The following is a 23,620-nucleotide window of genomic DNA, read 5'->3' on the forward strand; positions in this document are numbered from 1 at the left end:
ATTCTGTGCTCAGATAAATATGACATAGGTGAGTATGTTGAGGTCTCACATGCTAGTCACAGTCACTAGTAGCTTGGGAATAGATCCCCACATCCTACTTGTTGGTTTTGAAAGTTGTTGCCGACTCTGCTGTTCTCTCGTGTCATCTGTACTTGTGTTTAGGTGAGTGATGGCTCTTTAGAGGAGGACTGAATGAATATTGAATATTAGCTTGGTGAGTTCTGTTTTTAAGATTCTGCCAAGGGGATTAAAGACTTTATTTTTTAATTTCTAGACTCTTCCCCCAGCCATAGGAAGTTTCACACAAGCTCTTCACCTAGGAGACGTGCGAGTCACGTGTTGGATTCTTCCTCCTACGCAAGTGACAGTCGGAAAGCCTCAGATTCAGATCTTTCTCCTCCTCGACATAAGCAAAGTTCAGGGCACAGGGATTCTGATTCAGATCTGTCACCTCCACGGAATAGACCTACACGTCAGAGCTCTGATTCTGACTTGTCTCCACCAAGGAGGAAACAGAGGGTCCAATCTTCTGATTCTGATCTGTCTCCACCTCGAAGGAGTCAGCCTCTAGAAAAGAAGGTAGGAATTTTCAGGAGCCATATCCTTTCATTAGAGTGACTTCTGTTTCCTAGCTGTGTACACGTCTCAGATACACAAATCAGAGAGGGAGGAGGTAGCTCCTAATGGCATGGTAAATCTAGTGCAGAGTTACCTCTAGAGCTCTTTGCTTCTCTCTGAGGCCAGGACTGCCTATAACCCAGCCCAGATGAACTTGCAAACACCAGGTTTCCTAAGTGCCTTCTGCCCTTCTAGCCTCTTAATTCCACAAATCTCATTTTTTAATAGGCTGCGAAAAACTTCCTATGAACTGAGAACTGTAGTTTACCAGGTAGAGTTCAGAGTACAAACCTTGTGTTAATCAGGCCATACATTTGAATCCTACTTCTTCAGCTGCTGTTTGTTATATTGGACTAAGCTATGGCATATCTCTATCCTCCAGCTTCTTCATCTGTAAAATGTGGATAATAGTAGTATGTACTTCATGAGGTTATTGTGAGAGTCAAATGAGTCAGGATAAATAAAACTTAGCACAGTGCCCAGGGCAAAGTGAGACATTAGCCTAAGCAATTTTTATTATAAATTGGACCGTGGGTCTCTGTATCCAGAGCTTAAAGAGAGGCATTTAAAATATAAAACAACTTTTAGAAATCATGCCACCTGGGAAGTCAGTGTTTTGTTTCATTTTAAATCTGTGATAAAGCATGAATTGCCCAGAGCATCCACATGAACTCTGAGCAGTTGTTTTGTAAAGCACACTGGTGCTCGGGACAGAATCTTACTCCAGTGAGCAGGTTAAGAAACAGGAATAGAGCCTGCAGTGTGCACATTTCCCTCCAACTCAGACTTTCCGGGTAGGTCTCCTCTGTCACCCACATGGTCCTTGTAAGTCTGTCCCAGACTCAGGAAGTGGGGAAGAGAGGTTTCTGTTGCAGCTGGACCCCTTGACATTTTATGTATCGTTTACTTCATGGACAATTTCATAGTAATCAAATTGAGTACATAGCACATGATACACTCTGTACTCCATTTGTGGGTCGGTTGTTTATCGTGATATGAAATGGAGTTTAATAAAAAAGTTTTGATCTGGTCATAACTTGTCATGATCCTAAAATTTATCCACAATTGAAGGACCTCGGATTTGCTTGAGTTTGTAGTTGAAATGAAATATTTTATCAGTGTGGGTCTCTACTGGAGAGCTTAGAGCTTGATACGGGTTTCTGAGCAGGTGACCTGAGAGTGTGGCTTCATGTGTGCAGTTTATATACTGGAAAGTTGGAAATATATGCTATGCCTTTTCTTTAATATTTTCTTGGTTTGTGTTTCTGTTTATTCTTAAAACTTGATAGTACTATTAATTTGCCATCAAATTCAATTTTATTTCTTTTTTTATTTTGTGAATCTTGTGATCAGTAATGAGAATACAAGGCTAGAGTTTTTGGTTTGGTTATTGCTAATCATCAGGCAAAAATGCACCTGTGTGTACCCTGGAGTGTGCTGCTACATTGTTTCATTAATGTTGGGTGCTCTGTTTTCCATTGCATAGGCTGCATACATGTATTCTGGGGCTAAAACTGGATTGGTGTCAGCTGACGTGCACCGAGAGGAGCAGGAGCTCAAGAAACGGGAAACCCTGGCATTTGAAGGTAAAAATGTGAAAGTGCAGAGACCAATCAAGGCGCATGTAGATTTTATTAGTATTATTTTTAAAGATTTTATTTATTTATTTGACAGAGACACAGTGAGAGAGGGAACACAAGCAGGGGGTAGTGGGAGAGGGAGAAAGAAGCAGGCCTCCCACTGAGTAGGGAACCCAATACGGGGCTCACTCCCAAGACCCTGGGATTATGACCTGAGCCAAAGGCAGATGCTTAACAACTGAGCCACCCAGGTGCCCCTTACTATTTTTTTAAATATAGTTTATTGTACCTGATATTTTAAACTTTTAATTGATATTAAATTTCAGCTCTGTTTTTTTGCATTATTCTAACTTCTTAGTGGGCCCAAGGGGTTCTTTTCCTTCTTGAAAAAGGTTAGATATTGGTAGGAACTATTTGTAGTCTGGCTGCACAAGTTTTTATCCGACATCAGAATCTCAAGTGGTTGATTTCAACTGTTAGAATTATTTTGATTTTGATTTTTGATTTTGATCTGATTTTGATACCTGGTATTTATCTTTAAAAGCAGAATTTTCCTTTGCAGCTGAATCCCAGTATGCTGAAACTGTATTTCGAGATAAATCTGGCCGTAAGAGGAATTTGAAACTGGAACGTTTAGAGCAAAGGAGAAAAGCAGAGAAGGACTCTGAAAGGGATGAGCTGTACGCTCAGTGGGGAAAAGGGTAAGAGAGCGACCGAAAGGAGGAACAAGACTGCGCTCGGGCTGGAGAAGCTCATTCTCTACTTCTCTGATCAGCTAGTTCATTGCTCTGCCTTCAGAGCTCTTTCAGGAATGGAAAATTCTGTGTGTTCAGTCTCCTTTCTAAGAAACTGATGGATTCCACGCTTTCAGTTGGTGTTCTAGGAATTTTACTCTTTAAAATATTTGGCCTATGGTGCCAGAAAAAGGAGATTCTCCAAATGTAGTCATATGGTCCGTCTCAGTGTAAGAGGGGAAATGTTACACAGGGTTGCAGCCACTCTTGGTTCTTTTCGCCCAGGCTAGCCCAGAGCCGGCAGCAGCAGCAAAACGTGGAGGACGCAGTGAAGGAAATGCAGAAGCCTCTGGCCCGCTACATTGATGATGAAGATCTGGACCGGATGCTGAGAGAACAGGAGAGAGAGGGGGACCCCATGGCTAGCTTTATCAAGAAGAGTAAAGCCAAGGAGAATAAGAATAAGAAAGGTGAGCCTTCCAGGACTCACCAGAGATGGAGGTGACTTGTGGAAGGAGAGAGGGTCTTTAGCTGGGCACATGTGTGGGCTTTCCCATACGGTTCTAGGTTCCTTGTGTTTGGGAGTTTGGGCTCAGCTCAGTGGAGATTTCTGTATAACATTTTTTTGTTACCTCTGCCACCCAGCTCTGAAGTGAGTTACATAGATCACTAACTTTTCTCTTTCTCTTCTCTCATTAGTGAGACCTCGATACAGTGGTCCCGCACCTCCTCCCAACAGATTCAATATCTGGCCTGGATATCGCTGGGATGGAGTGGACAGGTAAGCCTGAATGTTGCCTACGTTTTTGTTTTCTCTTCCATCTGGCCCTAACCTTTCCTAACTGTTTTTAAATTACTCTCCCTCACTCTCTGTTCTAAGCACAAAGTTAATAACACGCAATTTGCTTGCTTCTGTTTCTGAGGTCCCCACATCCCATTTCTCATACTTAGAATACTCCTCCTCCTCCTTTTTTTCCTTTTCAAAGCTTTTTAAAGCTCTGGGCGAATAACTCGTGCTGCCGATAGGATGCCCTTTGTTTTTGACATTGGTCACTTCCAGTGGTATTTTCTAAGGTTTAGAGGGGATGAGTGATGGGTGGGAGTCTGGAGTCTTTTTTGTGTAATATCTTTAAAATGTAGTTCTTGAAAAAAAAAAAAAATGTAGTTCTTGAACCTTCTTTTCAGTGCCTTAGGAGTGAGCTACTTATGGTGTCTCACTGACCCCGATGACCAGCATCTACCCATATACACTAACTTTCTGTCTATTAGCATGGTGACTTAAATGTGTTTCTGTCCGAAGTCTGTCCCTATCTCCTCTTGCCTACTAAAGGACATTGTTCTAGCATTTAGCCTGGTGATTCTCAAACTTTATGATCTCAAGACCCCTTTATACTCTTAAAAATTGCTGAGGACCCCTCAAAAACTTTTTATGTGGAATATATCCTTTAATATTTACTATATTAGAAACTGAACTGAGATGTTTAAAAAGTGTTTATTCGTTCATTAAAAACTTAATAAAGATGGGGCATCTGGTGGCTCATTGGGTTAAGCCTCTGCCTTTGGTCCAGGTCATGATCTTGGGGTCCTGGGCTCGCCCCGCATCAGGCTCTCTGCTGGCAGGGAGCCTGCTTCTCTCTCTCTCTGCCTGCTTCTCTACCTACTTGTGATCTCTCTCTCTGTGTCAAATAAATAAATAAAATCTTAAAAAAAAACAAACAAACAACTTAAGCCATTATGCTAACATAATTGCCACATTTTTAAAGAAAAATAACATTCCCCAAACAAAGCAAATAGAAGAATGACATTGATTAGCATTTTTGTAAATCTCATTCATGTTTGGCTTAATAGTAGATAGCAGGATTCTGCATTGAGTCTTTTGCACTATGTTAATTGAAATATAGGAAGAAAATTTAGCTTTAGAAAATTCAGCCTTATTCATAGGTAGTTAGAAAAGGAAGGCGTATTATGGTGGGGTTTTTTTTTTTTTTTTGGTATTGTATGTTTTGATTAAAAACTCAGCAAGTGATAGTTTCTTAGATGTGATTTGTAATATGGTATCTGGAACCATATCAAAAAACTTTCCGTACTGTTACATTAAAATCCATTTTTTTTTTTCCGATTTTGGATGAATCTTTTCCTGGTGCATGATTTTATAACATGATATACTGGTCATTTGGAAAATACTGGTTTGCTGAGTTTTTCAGACCTGCCAAATGTTAATACTACACACCGTCAATCTTATATTTGTTAACATTACTTGTTCTCATCACCAAAATCTTTAATGGGAAGCTAGGATTCATGGTGGCAGGTGAATGTTTTTTGAAATTCCTAACTTATGCTTAAAAACTTGAATTTTTCATTATGACAAATATCATTGTATTTATTATGTTATTATAGTGAAGCTCACTTTGTACAGTAGCTTTTTTGTAGATTGCATCAAATTTTGTATGTAGAGGATCAGGTCATCTGTGAATATAGAGAGTTTTACTTCTTCCTTTCCAACCCAAACGTCCTTTGTTCTTTTTCTGACCTTACTGCACTAACTAGAACTTCAGTGCAGATGTTGAATAGAAGTAGTAAGAAGAGACATCTGTGTCTTCCTAATCTTTAGAAGAACGTCAGTCTTTTGCCGTTAAATATGTTGTAAGCTATAGGTTTTTTTGTAGATTCCGTTTACTGAGTTGAGAAGGTTGCTTTCTGTTCGCAGTTTGCTGAGAGTTTTTTTTTCCTAGAAATGTGTGTTGGATTTTGGTTTATTCTTTGATCCATGAGTTACTTAGGATCCAGTGAGTTGCACTGTTTAATTAAGGACTTTGTTTAATTAAGGACATAGGACCATTGAGTTACATTGTTTAATTCTAAACATTTAGACTTTTCTGGATATCTCACTGTTACTGACTTCCAGTTTAATTCTCTTGAGGTCAGAGAATATACTCCATAATACTTTGACCTTATCGAAATTTATTAAGCTGCATTTTATGGCCCACTATGTAGTTTACCTAGGTGAGTAATTTATTTGCATTTGAGGATAATATGTATTCTGTAGTTGTGGGGGGAGCTTTTTTGAAAATTATTTTTTGAAAACAAACTTTATTGGGGCACCTGGGTGGCTCAGTGGGTTTAAAGCCTCTGCCTTTGGCTCAGGTCGTGATCCCAGGGTCCTGGGATGGAGCCCCGCATCGGCATCGGGCTCTCTGCTCAGCAGGGAGCCTACTTCCTCCTCTCTCTCTGCCTGCCTCTTTGCCTACTTGTGATCTCTATCTGTCAAATAAATAAATAAGTAATCTTAAAAAAAAAAACCCCACAAACTTTGTTTTTTAATGATTGGATTTATAGAAATTTTGCAGATAGTATGAAGAATTCCTGTGCACCCCTCATCCAGTTTTATTACTACTCATTACATTACCGTGGTACAATTTATTAGACCCAACATTCATATGTTATTAGTAATATACCAAATTTTACTTGGGTTTCACCAGTTTTCCCACTAAAGTCCTTTTTCTGTTCCAGTTCAGGATCCCACATTGCACATAACTGTCATTCTCTTTAGTCTTCTGTGATCTGTGACAGTTTCTCAGTCTTTGCTCTTTGTGATCCTGTCAGTTTTTTGGAATATGCTCAGTTATTTTGTAGAACATCCCTCAAATTGGGTTCATTTGATGTTTTTCTCATGGTTTGACTGAGGTTATTTGTTTTTGGAAAGAATACTGCAGTGGAGGAGTGCCCTTCTCATCAAGTCATTTTAACCAGTACATGGTAACCACAGGACATCACTTGGGATGCTGACTTTAATCACTTGGTTAGGTAGTCAGCGTTTGCCAGTTTCTCCACTTTGAAGTTACTCATTGGTGCCTGGGTGGCTCAGTTGGTTAACTGTCTGCCTTCTGCTCAGGTCGTGTTCCCAGGGTCCTGGGATCGAGCCTCAGGTCGGGTTCCCTGCTTGGTGGGGAGCCTGCTTCTTCCTCGGCTTGCTGCTCCCCCTGTTGGGCTCTCTCCTGCTATCTCTGTCGCTCACATAAATAAATAAAATCTTTAAAAAAAAATGAAGTTATTCATTTTCCCTTTCTGTACTCTGCTCTCTAGAAGTGTCGCTAAGTTCAACTTGCGCGCAAAAGGCAGCCTATGGGTGGGATATCTACGTATAATATTTGGACTTTTTCTATAAGGATTTGTTTCATCACCCCATTTAGTCAGTTACTTTTTTTTGTTGGTAATGAGTCATACATATTTTATACTGTTGTAATTTAGTAATATATTATTTATTTTGTTGCTCATATTGTTCTCTTCTTTAGCCACTGGGAGTTCTTTAAGGTGCCCCTTTTGTGTGCCCTGTCCTTTTATTTTTTGAGCAGTCTCTGACTTTCTGAGACTGCAGGATGCTCCAGACTCATCTTGTGCTTTCCCTGTCCCAACTTTAGAATTGGCCATTTCTCCAAGGGGCCCAACTGCTTTTAATGAATAGTGGTATTTGGAAACTAAGATCTGACTTGTAGAAGTTCTTGTTATTACTTGGGTGTCCTTGTTTCTAGGCCCTGTCAGCAAACAAAGCTCGGTAGTACATGTCTAGTAATCCGTGTATATACACATATCTGTCATTATTTCTGTACCTGTTTATGTATGTGCCTGTATATGTACATGTTTATATATACAGATATGTGAGTGTGAGTTCATACTCATGTAACCTCTAATTCAGTATTACCTTTTCTTCTTGCTTATCTATAACTTTCCCCTCCAACATTGAGAAACCTGGCACCCACCAACTACCATCCATTTTACTTACCTCAGTATACATGTAAAACAGCTTCAGAATTGAGAAATGAAATGAGAAACAGATTTCCAGCTCAAGTACAGTATTTATGTGTAGTTACTTTTGTTCTTACCCTTATAATTTCTAGTGAGAGTACCATTTTCCAACATAACTTAAAGGGTCAACTCTCTCCCTCCCCACCCCATACTACTGTATTATGCATTTATAATGTAGGTAGATTCATTTGTCATAGTCTGCAGTCTGTCCTGGGTCTCCTGACATCCTGGGTGATTTTTCCTTTTTAGAGTTTGCTTATGTTAGTGTTAGGTTTTTTTATGGTGTATAGTTCTGTGGGGTTTGACAAATGCAGAGTCATTCATTCACCACCCTAGTACGATACAGAAAGTCCCATCATCCTAAAATTTTCTCTGCACGTCCTCTTTTAGTCAGTTACACCCCTTCCACCAAACCCTTGTGATTGGTGTTCTGTTTTCTCTTAGTTTTGCCTTTTTCAGAGTGTCACATGAATAGAATCATACAATATGTAGCTTCTTGAGTCTGACTTCTTGCACTTAGCAAAATGCACTCAAGATTCATCCATGTTCTTGCATGAATAGCCCATTGTATGGATATACCAGTTTGTTTATTCCCCAGTTGAAGGGCATCTTTGTTGCTCCCAGTTTTTAGCAACTGTGAATAAAGCTGCAATAAACATTTGTGTATAGAGTTTTACATGGACATAGTTTTCGGTTTACTTGTTAAATGCCCGCTGATTGCTGGATTATATGGTGAGGCTGTGTTGAACTTCGTAAGAAATGGCCAGTTGTCTTCCATTCGGCTATACCATTTTATATTACACCAGAGATTGAGGATTCCTGTTCCTATGTGTCCTTGCCAGCCTTTGGTATTGTCAGTGTTTTGGATTTTAGGTGTGCACATTTAGTATTGGATTTTAATTGCTCTGTTATTTTAGCTAAGCCTCTGCAGTTTTTTTTTTTTTTTTAGTGTTTGCTCTAAGGATTACAGTATGTATCTTTAACTTACGGCCTGCTGAAAGTTGTAACTGTACTGTTTCACAGAAAATGTAAGAGCCTTGTAAAACTGTAGTTCCACTTACCCTCTGTTCTATGTGCTGTTGTTGTCATATATAGAATGCAAATGGTATGGGTCTCACAATACAGTGTTCTAATTTTTAATTCACAGTTACTAAAAAAAACTAAGAAAACAAAATGTATAGGTGTTAATATTTAACTCGTGTACTTAACCATTTCTGGTGCTCTTTTTTCTTTCCTCTGAACAACTTTTAACATTCCTTTAGTGCATGTTTATTGGCAACAAATTCTCTCAATTTTTGTTGATCTGAAAATGTCTTTATTTCACCTTTATTTTTCAAAACTTTAATTTTGAAATAATTTAGATAAGAATTCGAAAAAATAGTACAGTGTGTTACCCAGCTGCCCCCATTGATAATCTTATATAACCATAGTACATTACCAAAATAAGGAAATTGACTTTGGCACAATTCTATTAAATTAGAGTTCTTTTTCTCACCTTCATTTCTTTTTTTTTTTTTTTTAAGGTTTTATTTATTTATTTGACAGACAGAGATCACAAGTAGGCAGAGAGGCAGGCAGAGAGAGAGGGAGGAAGCAGGCTCCTTGCTGAGCAGAGAGCCTGATGCGGGGCTCGATCCCAGGACCCTGGGATCATGACCTGAGCCGAAGGCAGAGGCTTTAAACCACTGAGCCACCCAGGCGCCCTATGTTCATTTTTCTATCACCATTTTTCTCTTTTTAAGATCACATAGTTACTGTTGATGTGTTTTCAAGTTCATTGATTTTCTGCTTCTCCAATCTGTTAAGTCCATGCAGTAGATTTTTTTTACTGATTTTTTTCAATTCTAGAATTTCTATTTATTGGTTTATATTTCTTTGCCGAGATATTCCATCTGTTCATTCGTTATGAGACATTTCCCTCTTCCTTGAGAATATTCATAATTAGTGCTTTAAAGTCCTGTGTGCTAATTGCAACATTTGGGTCACCTCAGGATTGGTTTCTCTTAATAGCTTTTTCTTGAGTTTGATTACATTTTACTATTTCTTTACATGTCTGGTCATTTTTTAACATACACTAGACACTAAATGATCCATAATAGGGACATTGAATTCTTATATTCTTCTGAAGTATGTTGATTTTTATTCTAGCGGACAGTTAATGTGGGTGTATTTGAACTCCAAGCACTGTCTTCTTTGCAGTGGGCAGCAGCTACACTTTTTGCTCAGTTCTTTCAATTTCTAGCTGCTGCTTTTTCATGTGGCCCAATTGATTTTCCTTGCACAAGCACAGTTTAGCAATTGGCTAAGGATTTGGGTGCGGTTTGTGTGTAGATTCTGGGGTTCGTGTGTTTTGCAGTTCCCTCCCTTTCAGGGTTTCCTCCCTGATTTTCCAGCTGCTCTACGTCTTTGCACTGACATCTCTAGCCAATAAGTCTGTGGCTTTTTGCTTCCAGGAGCTGTGCAGGTTGGGAAATACCCTCTGGCAGAAAGCCTCATAAATCTCTTTTCACACATAGATTTCCATCCAGGTTCTGCCTGCCTTTTGGTCACTTTCCCAGGCCTTCAAATAATTTCAAATGCTTGCAATTTTATATTTTGTCCAGATTTTATAATTGCTATCCAAGGGGAGATTAGCCTGCTCAGGTTCCTCTGCTGTGACCGAAATCCATTGCCCCATCTCATATGGGCTTAAGGCATTGTTCTGTCACTCACGCTGCCCTTGAAATCTGAGACTCTAGTTCCTGATTTTGGCAAGTATCGCAGGGTGGCTGTGGTTTCAGGCTCACTTACTGCTTCTAGTTTGCAGCTCGCCTGATACAGGCTCTTTGGCAGTGGGAATATCTTTCAGAATGCTCATTTGCAGTCAGAAGTAGATCTTCTTATAGCCACACCCTAAAGATTCTCCCTGCTACACTGAGGCCCCCCGTCTTTTTTTTCCTATTAAAAAAATTTTTTTTTCTGTATCCAAACTCAGAATTCTCCCTGACCTCGTATTTTCCTGGTGTCTAATCTGTCTCCAGCTCTCCCAGTAGTGTTCTTCCACTTTTTTTCCCCCTAGATCTTTCCTTTTAGTTCTCTTTCTCATCTCTGCTTTCTTTCTGATTATTCGTTCTTTCGTCACCATTTCTAGTTTTGTCTGGTTTTGACCCGTGGCAAGTGAACATTTATGGAACAGATCTGTAGTTGGAAAAACCCATAAGGTCCACGAATCTAATTCTATTATTAGTTAAAAGACAAACCGAGGCTCAGATAAATTGAACGACTTAACTGGAGTTATTTAGTTCACCTGAAAAAGCTGGAATTAGAATCCTGGGCTCTAGATTCTCTAGTCCAAGACTTTTCCACTGTGAGTGCTCTTGCAGGTTGGTTTTGTTTTTTGTTTTTTGTTTTTTTTTTTTTGATTCTGTAGAGTTTGGTTTGTTATCCTTCTGTCCTTATCTGTATGATCATATTAGTGTTGGCTCTTTTAAGTATTTATTCCTCAGGCCAAAACACATTGGTTTTCTTGGTGTTCTAGCATATCCTGCATGCTTCTAAGGATAGACATGGAGCCGTTTGTAATAAGCTTACCTTCTTCCTAAAACATTCCATTACTTACCCTACTTGTCCCTTACGGAAAGTGTGAGGAAAGAGGGAAGCCTGTTACCTCAATCAGTTTAGTAACACTTAGCAGAGATGTGATTACTTTAAGCAGCTGTGTGCTAGGTGCCAGGTTCTCACAATTAGTGAGAGATAGTCCCTGAGCCTAGGAACTCACTTTCTGTCTAGAGGAGAATAATAATAGAGTAAATAATTTCAGTGGTACTTGCTAGGTATTATAGAGGATTTTCAAGGTGCTTTGGGAGAGTAGGATTCAGCCTAAGGAGAGTGTGGTCAGGGAAGGCTTTCTGGATCATACGTGAACTTAGTCTTAAGGGGTGTCAGTCACCAGACAACAGAAGGAAAGGGAGGAGGTATAAGGAACAGGGTCCTTTATGTGTAAAGTCGCAAGGATATAGAACATCACAGTGTTATGGAGGGGCCTTCATAAGCAGTTCGCTGTTGTTGGATAGCATGAAATGTAGAGTGGAGTGTATGAGATGGACTGGAAAGGTGAGCAGGGATCTGGTCACAATAGGCTTTGGAAGCATTTCTGAGGGGTGGTCTTCACTCTAAAGGGAAAGGAGAGCCACTGAAGGATTAACAGCTCAGCATTTTAGATAGAGGCATCGTTATATCAGTAATCTGAAAAATATGTGAAAGGCGCAGGTCTGGAAGTGGAGAGACAAGGTACAGGCTGTTGCAATAGGTCAGGGTACAGGAGACAGGTCTGAACTGTGGCAGTGGGAGTGGAATGGAGAGAGGAGGGATGCGCAAGTGTTCAGGGGGGAAGGTGACAGGATCTGGTGACTGACTTGGGGAGAGGGAGAAATCACTGCACTTGGCAGTAACGAAGGTCACTGGTGACCTGAAAGAGCGCTAACTCTGTGGTGCGGTGAGACAAAAGCTGGGGTGTAATGTGTTAAGGAGTGAATGAAAAGTGAATGAAGTATGGACAGTGAATACAAGCTCTTTTAAGAAGTTTATAGAAGTAGACGGAATTCATAGTATTGAAGGGAGTTGCGGTCTACTCCTTGAAACTCATCACACTCTACTCCTGGTTCTTTTCTCCTCTTATTGGCCACCTTTATGAGCTCTCTTCCTCTTTGTACCGCTTTAATGCTGCTAGGGGCTCCATCTCTAACCTTAGCTGTTCTCACTCCATGTGCTCTTTCTTGCTGAATCGTATTTAGTCACACCTTCAGTTACCACCGCTATGTATATGATCCCCAAATCTGCGGTTCAGTCTGGTGTGTATAGCTGCGCACCGGGTCGCTCTATTGCTGTGTACCTGAGGCACCTTAAGTGCAGCGTATTCAGAACTGAGCTCATCAGCCTCAGCTCCCCTAACTGGCTCTTCCTCTTACCTGCTTAGTGCAGCCTCATTTATCTGGTCCCCAAAATTATTAACCTGCAAGTTAAACTTACCTCCTCCTCCTTTGCTCTTACATAGCGAGTTTGTCGCTAAGTCTCCTTTATCGCTGCTTTCATCATCTGTTGCCAATACCCTCTAGTAACTTTCCTGCCTCCAGTCTCCTCCAGAGGGATCTCTTTGAAATGTGGTTTCCGCTCCTATTTTAAGTCTAACCCTACTGGATGAAATCTGAGCTTTTTAACCCTTGTCTCGTGCTATTCCCTTCGTCATACTTTGGCTCTAGCTATGCCCATTTGCCTCTGGTTCCCTCCATGTAGCAAGCTGCTTCTTATTTTTGCACTTTGTTCTTGTTAGTCATATTGTGCTCTGTCCTGAAATGCTCTCCTGACCTTTCTGGCCTTCCCTACCTCCAACCCTGTGGTTAGCTCTATCTTTCCAGACTTAGCTTAGGGGCTCCCTCCACAAAACCCTTCCTGACCATTCCCGTTCATCCCTTTCCCAAGTTGAGTGAGATCCCCATTCTGTTTCTAAGATACCCAATGCATATCTCCACCACAGTTTATGCTTTTCATTTCAGTTGTTGGTATAAATGTCTGTATCCTCCACTAGTCGGAGTTCATCAGAACAGCTGCTCTGTTGTACTCATTTTCATGACACAGTGCCTAGTATATACAAGCACATCTCCGAGATGATTGGGGGTCTGATTTCAGACCACCACAATTAAGTGAATATGACAGATGAATTTTTTGATTCCCAGTGTGATAAAAGTTATATGTGTACTATACCATAGTTCACTAAGTGTGCAGTAGTATTATGTCTATAAAAAACCCCAATGTATATACCTTAATTAAAAAATACTTAATTGCTAAAAAATGATAACCATCATTTGAGCTTTCAGTGAGTCATAATTTTTTTGCTGGTGGAGGGTCCTGCCTCGATGTGGTTGGCTGCTGACTCAGCAGGGTGGAGGTTGCTGAAGGCTGGGGTGGCTGTGGCAAGTTCTTAAAATAAGACAACAGTGAGCTTTGTGACATCATGCGACTCTTCCTTTCATGAACAAATTCTTTGTAGTGTGCGATGCTTTTTGATAGCATTTTATCCACAGTAGAGCTTCTTTCAGAATTGGAATCCATCCTCTCATACCTTGCTACAGTTATGTAATATTCTAAATTGTTTGTTGTCACTTCAGTGGTCTTCCTAGCATCTTCTCCAGGGGTCGATTCCATTTCAAGAAACTACTTTCTTTGCTCATCTGTAAGAAACAGCTCCTTGTCCGTTCAAGTTTTATCATGAGATGGCAGCACCTCAGGCGCATCTTCAGGCTCCACTTCTGATTCTGGTTCTCCTGCTGTTCTCGCCACATCTGCAGCTCCTTTCTCCACCGAAGTCTTGAACCCTTCCAAGTCTACGTGAGGGATGCAACCAAATTCTTCCCAATTCCTGTTAAATGTTGATGTATTGACCTCTCCTGTGACTCACAAATTCATCGAGAATGATGAGTCCTTTCAATTTACTTTGCCCCCATCCATCAGAGGAATCACTGTGTATGGCAGTAGTGACCTTACAAAATAATAAGACTTGAAAGTCAAAATGACTCCTTGATCCATGGGCTGCAGAATGAATATTGTGTTAGCAGGCAAAAAAACAAAACAAAAAACCACACAACAAAACATTCATCTCGTTGTCCATCTCCATCAGAGTTCTTGGGTGACCAGCTGCATTGTTAGTGAAAGGTAATATTTTGAAAGGAGTCTTTTTTAATGAGTAGTAGGTCTGAAAAGTGGGCTTAAAATATTTGGGAAACCATGTTGTAAACAGCTGTGCTGTCCTCCAGGCTTTGTTTTTTCATTTACGGAGCTCAGGCAGAGTCGATTCAGCGTAATTCTTAAGAGGCCCAGGATTTTTGGAGTGGCAAATGAGCAGTGGCTTCAACTTAAAGTCACTAGCTGCGTTAACCCTTTAGCAAGAGTCCGCCTGTCCTTTGAAGCTTTGAAGCCAGGCATTGACTTCCTCTCTCTAGCTGTGAAAGTCCTAGAGGCGTCTTCCAGTAGAACACGTTTCATCTACATTGAAAATCTGTTCAGGGGAGCCGACTGTCTTAGCTAGATCTTCTGGATAACTTGCTGCAGCTTCTACACAGGCATCTGCTTCTTTTCCTTCCACTTCTTTGTTATGGAGACAGCTTCTTTCTTAAACCTCACAAACCAGCCCCTCTAGCTTCAAACTTTCTTCTGCAGCTTCCCCACCTCTCTCAGCGTGCACAGATTCGAAAAGTGCTAGGGCCTTGCTCTGGATGAGGCTTTGGCTTAAAGGAATGTTATAGCTGGTTTGATCTTCTATCCAGACCACTAAAACTTTCTTCATTATCAGCAGGAAGGCTGTTTTGCTTCCTTATCATTTGTATGTTCCTTGGAGTAGCACTTTTAATTTTCTTCCGTAACTTGTCCTTTGCGTTTACAACCTAACTGGCGTGAGAGGTGTAGCTTTTGGCCTGTCTTGGCTTTTGACATGCTTTCCTCACTAGCTTTTGATTTAAAGTGAGATATGTGGCTCTTCCTTTTATATAAACACTTAGAGGCCATTGTAGGGTCGTTAATTGGCCTAATTTCAGTATAGTTGTGTCTCAGGAATGAAGATGCTAGAGGAGAGGGAAAGAAATGGGGGGATGGCCAATCAGCAGAGCAGTCAGAACACATACAACATTTATTGACCAAGTTTGCCATTTTATAGGGGCACAATTCATGGTACCCCCAAACAGTTTACAACAGTTATATCAAAGATCATTGTTTGAAGATTACCATAGCCAATAATGAGACAGTTTGAAATACTGCAAGAGTTACCAAATGTGACCCACACACGAAGTGAGCAAATGCTGTTGGAAAAATGGCGCTGATAGACTTGCTTGATGCGGAGTTGCCACAAACCTTCAGTTTGTAAAAAATGCATTCTGTGAGGTGCAGTAAAGTGAGGTGCAGTTGAACGAGATATGCCTGTAATGAGAATTCACTAAATGCCTGTATGATGAATGGATGAATGATAAGATGTAGGCATCAGCTGAGAGTGCGTTGGGCCTATAGAGTGGTAAATGTTTGAAACAGTTGTCAAGAGTGGTGAAGGGGCGGAACAAAAACTAATAAAAGGATGAATTATGTATTTTGGCTTTTTGATTCTATTGCATATGCCTTAAATATTTTCACATGACTGCCTTACCTTCCTCCTTATTCACTAGGTTGTGAACTCTTCTCTTTTTTCAAAAGAAAAAAAATGTCCAGTTCAGGATTCTGGCTGATCAGTGTCTCTTGATTGCAGATCCAACGGATTTGAACAGAAGCGCTTTGCCAGGCTTGCCAGCAAGAAGGCGGTGGAGGAACTTGCCTACAAGTGGAGTGTTGAGGATATGTAATTTTTCTGAAGCTGTGGGGTGGCTGTGGGTTGTGGTAGTGGATATAGGGCAGCCAGACATCCACCTGTAACGGTTGTCTATGCTAATAATCAGGGTCCACACAGACCAGCAACTTGAATGCCAGTTTTGACTGCGGAAGAATATTTTGAGACCTGATATTCGGACTGAGGCACCTGGCCTTCTCAGGTGTTCCAACACTGGCTATTGTTGGCCTTCAGAGGAAGTGTTGAGTTTTCAGTGTCCCAGGGTTTGTTCTTGGTTAGGGTTTTTGTTTTTTAATAAACATGCATTTATTTTTTCAAAATCGTGTTCTTAACTGGGTATTCTGTTTTGGGGAAAAAAGCTAATGATGAATCTCCCATGGATCTTGGAGGGTGGTGGTTGGATTTTTCATTAATCTAGAAAGCAGTGTGAGTAGAAATTTCAGTGATGGGTCCTTCTTCTTAGAAAATACGAATTTGTGCTATTCGTGCAATATAGTGCACAATATTCGTGCAAATAGACATAACTCTTTGGAGACAAGGTATATGATAAAGGTAATGTCACAGATTAGTGGGGAAGAAATAGGTAATGATGCTTAGAAAATTGGCTTATGTATGGATAAAAATGAAGTTGGATCCCTACCTCAAACCATATAAAAAAAAAGACATTCCAAAGTGCTTAAAGATCTAAATGAAAGGTAAAATGTTAAAGCCAGTAGGAAAAATCAGAGAATGTCATTGTGACCTTAGGGTGAGGATAGATTTGTTAAATAATATCCCCAAAGCACAATCTATAAGATTTGATACCTTTGACTACTTCATAATTAAAGATTTCTGGTTAACAGAGCATCTCATAGTCAAAGCTAAAGATGTGTATAGATTAGGAGAAAATATTTGCAATGTTTAAAACCGACGAGGGATTGCATATATAAAAGACTTGCTATAGAAGGAACTACTGTAAATAAGAAAGACAAAACATAAAATAAGGGGTTCCTGGGTGGCTCAGTCGGTTAAGCATCTGCCTTTGGCTCAGGTCATGATCTTAGGGTCTTGGGATCGAGCCCCACATCGGGCTCTCTGCTCAGCAAGCAATCTGCTTCTCCGATTGCTCTCCCTCTGCTCGCTCTCTCTCTCTTAAATAAAATCTTAAAAAAAAAACAACACACAAAAATAGGCAAAGAATATAAATAGGTAAAATGTAAAGGGAAAACCAGAATGACTAATAAGTATATTATCTCATTGGTAATTAGAGAAACACAAAAAATAAAACGTTAATGTGTTTCTACTTATATCCATTGGCTTGGCAAAAGTAAGAGACCTAACTCTTGTGGGAATGAAAACTTCAGGGGAGTTTCATCTGTTGTATCCATTTTGGAGAACAAATGGGCAACACTTAATTGGAATTAAGTAATATCCTGGATGCAGTGTTACATAGCTTTTAAGAGTGTGGCTCTGGAGCTATACTTACTGTGTTTGAATCCCAGCTATGTCTTTTACTAATTGTGTGATCTTGGTAAGCTTCTTAACTTCTTTGTGCCTTAGTTTCTTCATCTGTGAAATGGAGATAATCTCACCTACCTCAGAGGTTTATCGTGACCTTAGAACAGTGCTTGCACCTAGTGTGTGTCACAAAATTGTTGGTTGTCATTATTATTGTCTTCCTATTCATCCAGTATTGCTAGCTAGCTTCCAAGATGGCCCCTGATGATCCCTGGCTCCTAGTATTCAAGCCCTGTGTAGTCCCCTCCCATAATGAATAGGGCCATCCTGTGTAACCAATAGGATATACTGGAAATGTGTGACTTCTGAGGCTAGGTCATAGAAAACATTGAATCTGGTTTGTACTTTCTCAGATCCCTTGCTTTGGAAGAACTGGCTGCCATGTCATGAGGACACTCAAGCAGCCATCTGGAGAGGTCCATGTGGAGAGGAGGAGCTGAGGCCTCTCACCAGTAGATGGCACTGAGTTACCCATCCGTGTGAGTGAACCACTTTGGAAGTGGATACTTTACCTACATTCAGACCTTTAGATGAACGTGGCCCTGATCGACATGTGACCACAACCTCATGAGAAATCCTGAGCCAGAATCACTTAGCTCTAAATTCTTGATGCAAAGAAACAGTGAGATAACAGGTGTTTATTTTTTAAAAAAAGATTTTATTTATTTGAGAGAGAGCACAAGCAGGGGGACTGGCAGGCAGAGGGAGAGGGAGAAGCAGGCTCCTCACTGAGCAGGGAGCCTGATGCAGGTCTTGATCCCAGTTGCCCAGGATCACGACCTGAGCCAAAGGCAGACACTTAACAGACTGAGGCGCCCAAGTACCCCTAGATGTTCATTTTTAAAAAACATTTATTGAGATACAACTCACACGCCATACAGTTTACTCATTTCCCATGAAGTACAATTCAGTGGTTTTTAGATATCACAGGGTTGTGTACCTATCACCACAATTAAGTTTAAAACATTTGGATCACTCTGTGAATATAAGAACTTCGTATCCATTGGCATCCATCACTCCCCACTTGTCCCCCACTCCCCTGTCCCCTGGCAACTACTGATCTACTCTCTGTTGCTCTAGATTTGCCTATTAGAGACATTTCATATAGTGTGTGAATGGGGCTGTCATACAGTATGTGTCCTTTTCTATCTAACTCTTCACTGAGCATAATGTTTTTAAATTTCATCTGTGTTGTAGTACATTTCAGTCCTTCATTCCTCCTTTTGGCTGAATAACATTCCCTTGTATGGATAGCATACAGTTTATTCATGCATTAGTTGATGGACATTTGCATTGTTTCTACTTTCTGCGGGTTGTGAATGATGCTGTCGTGAACATTTCTGTACAAGTCTTTGTATGGGCATGCGTTTTCATTGCTCTTGGAATTGCATTGCTAGGTCATAAGGTAACCCCACGTTTAACTTTTCGAGGAGCTGCCCAACTTCCAAAGCAGTGTATGAGAGTTCGAGTTTCTCCACACTTTTTTGCCAACACCTTTTCCTCTCTGCCTTGAGACAGCCATGCCTGCGGGGATGAAGTGGTCATATTTTTCCAATGAGTACTATTGCTTAACATTTTTATATATTCTTCTTTGGAGAAATGTTTATTCATCCTTTGCCCATTTTTCAGTTGGACTGTCATATGTACATGTGCGTGCACACACACACACACATACACAGACACACTCTTAGGGTTCTTTATATATTCTGGATACAAGTCTCTTATCAAATACATGATTTACCAACATTTTATCTCATTCTATGGGTATTGTTGTTTTAAGCTGCTGAGTTTTGAGGTAATCTGTTATATAGCAATAGGTAACTAATGCATTAAGTATGAATACACCGCACATCAAAGCACTTCCATTGCTGGCTGTAGCCTTCAGAGAAACTTGCACAGATCCACAAGGAGTTACATAAAAGGATGTTTGTCTATGTATAGTTTGGGTAGCAAGAAGCTGGAAGCAACTTAGATGTCTGTCCCTAAGGGAATTGATAAATAAAATGTGGTATATGCACAGGCTAGAATATTATAAAAGCAGTCAGATGCAGGCTGTTAGGGACTGCTGTGACATGATGGACTCCAGGTAAGGAAAATAAAGAATTCAATTTATAGCAAAAACCAGCTAAGTAAATTAAACACACTAAGCAACATTTTTTAAGGGGGATATATAGATCTTAACTCACTGGAATACGGTCTGTGAAAGGGGACAGGATAGAACTGGAAGGGGCAATGATGGAGGGAAGGGGAAAGAGAAGAGAGGCCTTGTGTGGATGAAGGTGGGCGTGTGGTCACCTCGGTTCCATGCATCTGAGGCCCCGAGCACAGATCCAGAAGCAAAGTCTTGCTCTAATGGAATGACATTTGGCAGTGTTAAACTAAACTGTCATGACAGCCACCAAATGGGCTAACTTTTTACAATAGGAATTTTTTTTTTCTCCTTCCTCATGTAACGTCCAGGGTAGTTTCAGGCTGGGGTAGTGAGAGGGGCATGCTTTATTCCGTGCACTCATTTAAGGACCAGGGTGATGGCAGTGCTAACACGGCCTCGGAGTTTGCTGGGGTGGTGTCGTAGTGAGGCGAGCAGAGCTTGGGAGACTCCTTAGCAGATATAACCCACCCCCTCTAGAAGTGGCACAAACTTCCACTCATGTTCTGTTGGCTGGAGCTTAGTTGCATGGTCCGCCTAATTCAAGAGAGCCTCAGGAATGTAATGCACACCCAGGAAGAAGGGAAAAATGGATGTTTATGGACAACTCTGGTCCCTGCTGCAGTGTGTCCTTCTCAGACCCCTGAAGAAAGGCTGTCTGTCCTCCAGCCATCTGAGACACACGTGGGTTTTGAAGCAATTTTGAAATCTGGAAATTCCCGAAGGGACTCTGTTCTCTAACTGGGGAGTCTCAGCTGGAGTCACTGCCAAGTAGGAGATGTCTCTTCCTTCACTGTAGCTAGTAGCTGTCAGAGAAGTGTTTAGGCAGAGAGATGAAGGATAAGCTGGAATTGCATCTAGAATCGGCATTTGTGAGATGGAGTATGTCAGAGAGGAGACAAGCTCAGAAAACAAACTCGAAGGTTCTGCAGTTAGCAGGAATAAGAGCTGGGACTAGAACCTAGTGTCCTACTGGGTTGCACACTGCCTTTCTGGTCCTTTGGCTCCTTGTTGTAAACATTATGTAAAAAGGCCTAAGGTTAGAACATTACTGGCGAAACTGGTGAAATCCAAATAAAGTCTGGAATTTAGTTCCTAGAAATATGCCGCTGTTAATCTCTTAGTTTTGGCAAATGTGCCATAGTTATGTAAGCAGTGTAACAGTCAAGAACTCTGGGTAAAGAGTAATAAAACAAAACTCTCTCTACTATCTTTACAACTTACTCTAAGTTAAAATTTTTTTTCCCAAAATAAGCTTATTTTACAAGGCCCCAGTGAATGTAGGCTCTGGGCCCTGGACCTACTCTGAAGTTATTATTACTTTGGAGTTTATACTTTTGCAAACTGTTTTGTAAGCCATCCCCTTTCCTTAGCCAAAGTGCCAGTGAATACATTCAACTCCTAGCCCTTTGTCACAGCTCTTGTCCACAGCTGGGTTCTATTTCCATTATGGGTTCAGGTTTTAACTTCATCGTAGTTGGGCCACATACTTTCTTTTTTTTTAATTTATTTTTTATTTTTTAAATATTTTATTTATTTATTTGACAGAGAGAGAGAGATCACAAGTAGGCAGAGAGGCAGGCAGAGAGAGAGGAGGAAGCAGGCTCCCCGTCGAGCAGAGAGCCTAATGTGGGGCTCGATCCCAGGACCCTGAGATCATGACCTGAGCCGAAGGCAGAGGCTTAACCCACTGAGCCACCCAGGCCTCCCTGGGCCCCATACTTTCTTAAGAACAACTTACTTTAGGAGGCCAATGTGAACTGAATGGCCAACCTCCCCTGCCCCATTCCCATGCTGAAATCCTAGCCCCAAGGTGATGGTATTAGGAGGCAGGATCTTCAGGAGGTGATTAGGTCCTGAGGGCGGAGCTTCATGAATGAGATTAGTGACCTTGTAAAAGAGACCCCAGAGAGCTCCCTACGCAGTGAGAAGCTGGCCTCGGAATCAGGAAGCCAGCCCTTGGCAGGCACCAGATCAAGCTGCTAGTGTCTTGATCTTGCCCCCCTCCCCCGCCCCCAGACTTGTGAGAAATAAATATATGTTGTTCAAGCCCCCGCAACCCAAGTCTGTGGTATTTTTGTAATAGCAGCCTGAAGCATAGCAGCCTAAGTAAGACAGGCTCCAGTTTTTTTGGAACCCTTAAACCACATTTTTCTTTCCTTAACAAAGGAATCTGTCTGTTTTCAAGCAGAGACTGAGGTGGAGGGGAAGCAGATAGATTCTACTGTAGGTGAGCTCTGTGTTTGGTAGGCATCGGTGAAAATTTATAAATTCTTTCTCCCTCTGATTTCTCTGCCTTTGTGCGCTGAGAACAGCACATCCTCCCAGCAGAGACCTCTGGGCCGGTCTGGCGTGTGGCTGGCTGTCATTTCCCAGGCCGGCTACTAGAGGGCAGTGTGACACCCCTTTTCCTGACCGTGGAAAGGAGGGCCCGGGTCTGAAGCAGGGTGTTCGAAGTGATAAGCCTTAGCATCTCTGAAGGATATGGGTGGCTACATTCAGTCGCCTCTTCCACTTCTTATCCCTACCTTAAAACCAGAAACATAATCCTGTTTTCAATATGGTAAATATTTTTAAGAGAGAGACAGTATTTAGATTTTGATCACAATCTCCCTTAAGCTTTGGAGTACTTTCTCCACGTGGCAGATTTTGTTTGTTTGCTCGAATCCAATTCAGACCCTCTTCTTCTTCCTTTCCTGTGCCACTTTCTCCACTCGGGAGGTTTAGACCCCAGTGGCAGTGAGCAATACTAAAAACCACTGGATTATACATTTTAAAAAGGTGAATTTTATGGTATGTGAATTATAATCTTAAAGAATGTAAAGGGAAAAAAACACAGCAGTGAGCAGACACCCTAGCTCAAATAGAATGTAATTAATTGATGGTACTGACTTGAGAAAAGTCTCAACGCTTTGCCGTTCATTCGTTCGTTAGAGGGAAACAGCCTGACCTCCTTTTCCCTTGGGTATCCAGGAACACACTGACCTTCTAAGACACACAAGTGCATTGTTCCTTTCTAACCAGGCTACTCACCCTTGGCTCAGGTAGTTTCAAAGAGCCGGATTAGGGTTAGGGTGTGTCTGGGAAATCCCAGTGGGAAAGGAGAATTCACGCTTTGAGGTGGTTTTCGTGGGACCTTGGTTTTCAGTTTGAGTTGGTTAGGAGATGTGTGTTCTGAACTGTGCATTTTTGCATAGGTTATTTGGGTGGTTTCCTCCCCCCCCCCCGCCAATGATTATTACATTTGGGAATTTTGAGTCCTGTTGTCATAATTGCTTCTAGAGCTGGTTTTCAGGCAGCTGGACTGGCCTGTAAAGATAGGCAGAGAGAATATGGGGCCAGGCTGAAGCTGAGTTGTGTCTGCTCCCTGACTCTGGCCTCCCCCCACTGCCCCCCATATGCAGACTCAGTCTTTCCTTTGTACCTGAATGTTTTCCTTTGTTCAGTAGAGAAATTGTTTTTGGCTCCCATTTGATGCTGTTGACCTTGGGTTTACACAGGTTCAACCTTTCAGAAAACAAGGGCATGTAGGAGGTCCTGGTGGTAGTTTGATCTTCAGTTGGTGCCGGCGAACCCACGCCCTTTCAAGGGGACAGAGAGCGGTCGGAAAGGGAAAAGGAGCAAATCTTCCCTCCCTGCATATTATGCTCAGTACCCTCTGTCAACTAGGGAATTACAAGGAGCCACAGAGAAAAATGCAATGTCTGGTGCTTAGTAAGCAAGGTTTGTTGTCTTTTTCTTTTGGCAGAGGAGAAAACATTTTTGCAGAGAGGTTACTTGCTCAGGATTGCTCTAGGTTGGGAAAGATCCAGGATTTAAACATCAGATTCCTCTCCCAACAGCGCAGCCCCCACCCACCCTCAGGCCTTTAGCAAGGTGAAAGGTGAAGGGGGCCCCT

At 41.3% G+C, this 23,620-nt stretch overlaps 1 protein-coding gene across 2 annotated transcripts in view; it reads left to right on the forward strand.

Moving 5' to 3' along the window:
* The window catches only part of BUD13 (BUD13 homolog), a 34,399-nt gene extending 18,003 nt beyond the window's left edge, over positions 1-16,396 (forward strand). For both annotated transcript variants that reach the window (XM_080816847.1, XM_080816846.1), the window contains 6 exons: positions 275-579; positions 2,105-2,204; positions 2,761-2,899; positions 3,218-3,402; positions 3,632-3,713; positions 15,999-16,396. In XM_080816847.1, coding sequence (XP_080672973.1) covers positions 275-579; positions 2,105-2,204; positions 2,761-2,899; positions 3,218-3,402; positions 3,632-3,713; positions 15,999-16,092 — 905 coding nt within the window. In that variant the 3' untranslated portion in view covers positions 16,093-16,396. The remainder of the gene's footprint in view (positions 1-274; positions 580-2,104; positions 2,205-2,760; positions 2,900-3,217; positions 3,403-3,631; positions 3,714-15,998) is intronic.
* The last annotated feature ends 7,224 nt before the right edge of the window (positions 16,397-23,620 follow it).

Source organism: Martes martes (genome assembly GCF_963455335.1).
Source record: "Martes martes genome assembly, chromosome: 10".
Taxonomy (NCBI): Eukaryota; Metazoa; Chordata; class Mammalia; order Carnivora; family Mustelidae; genus Martes; species Martes martes.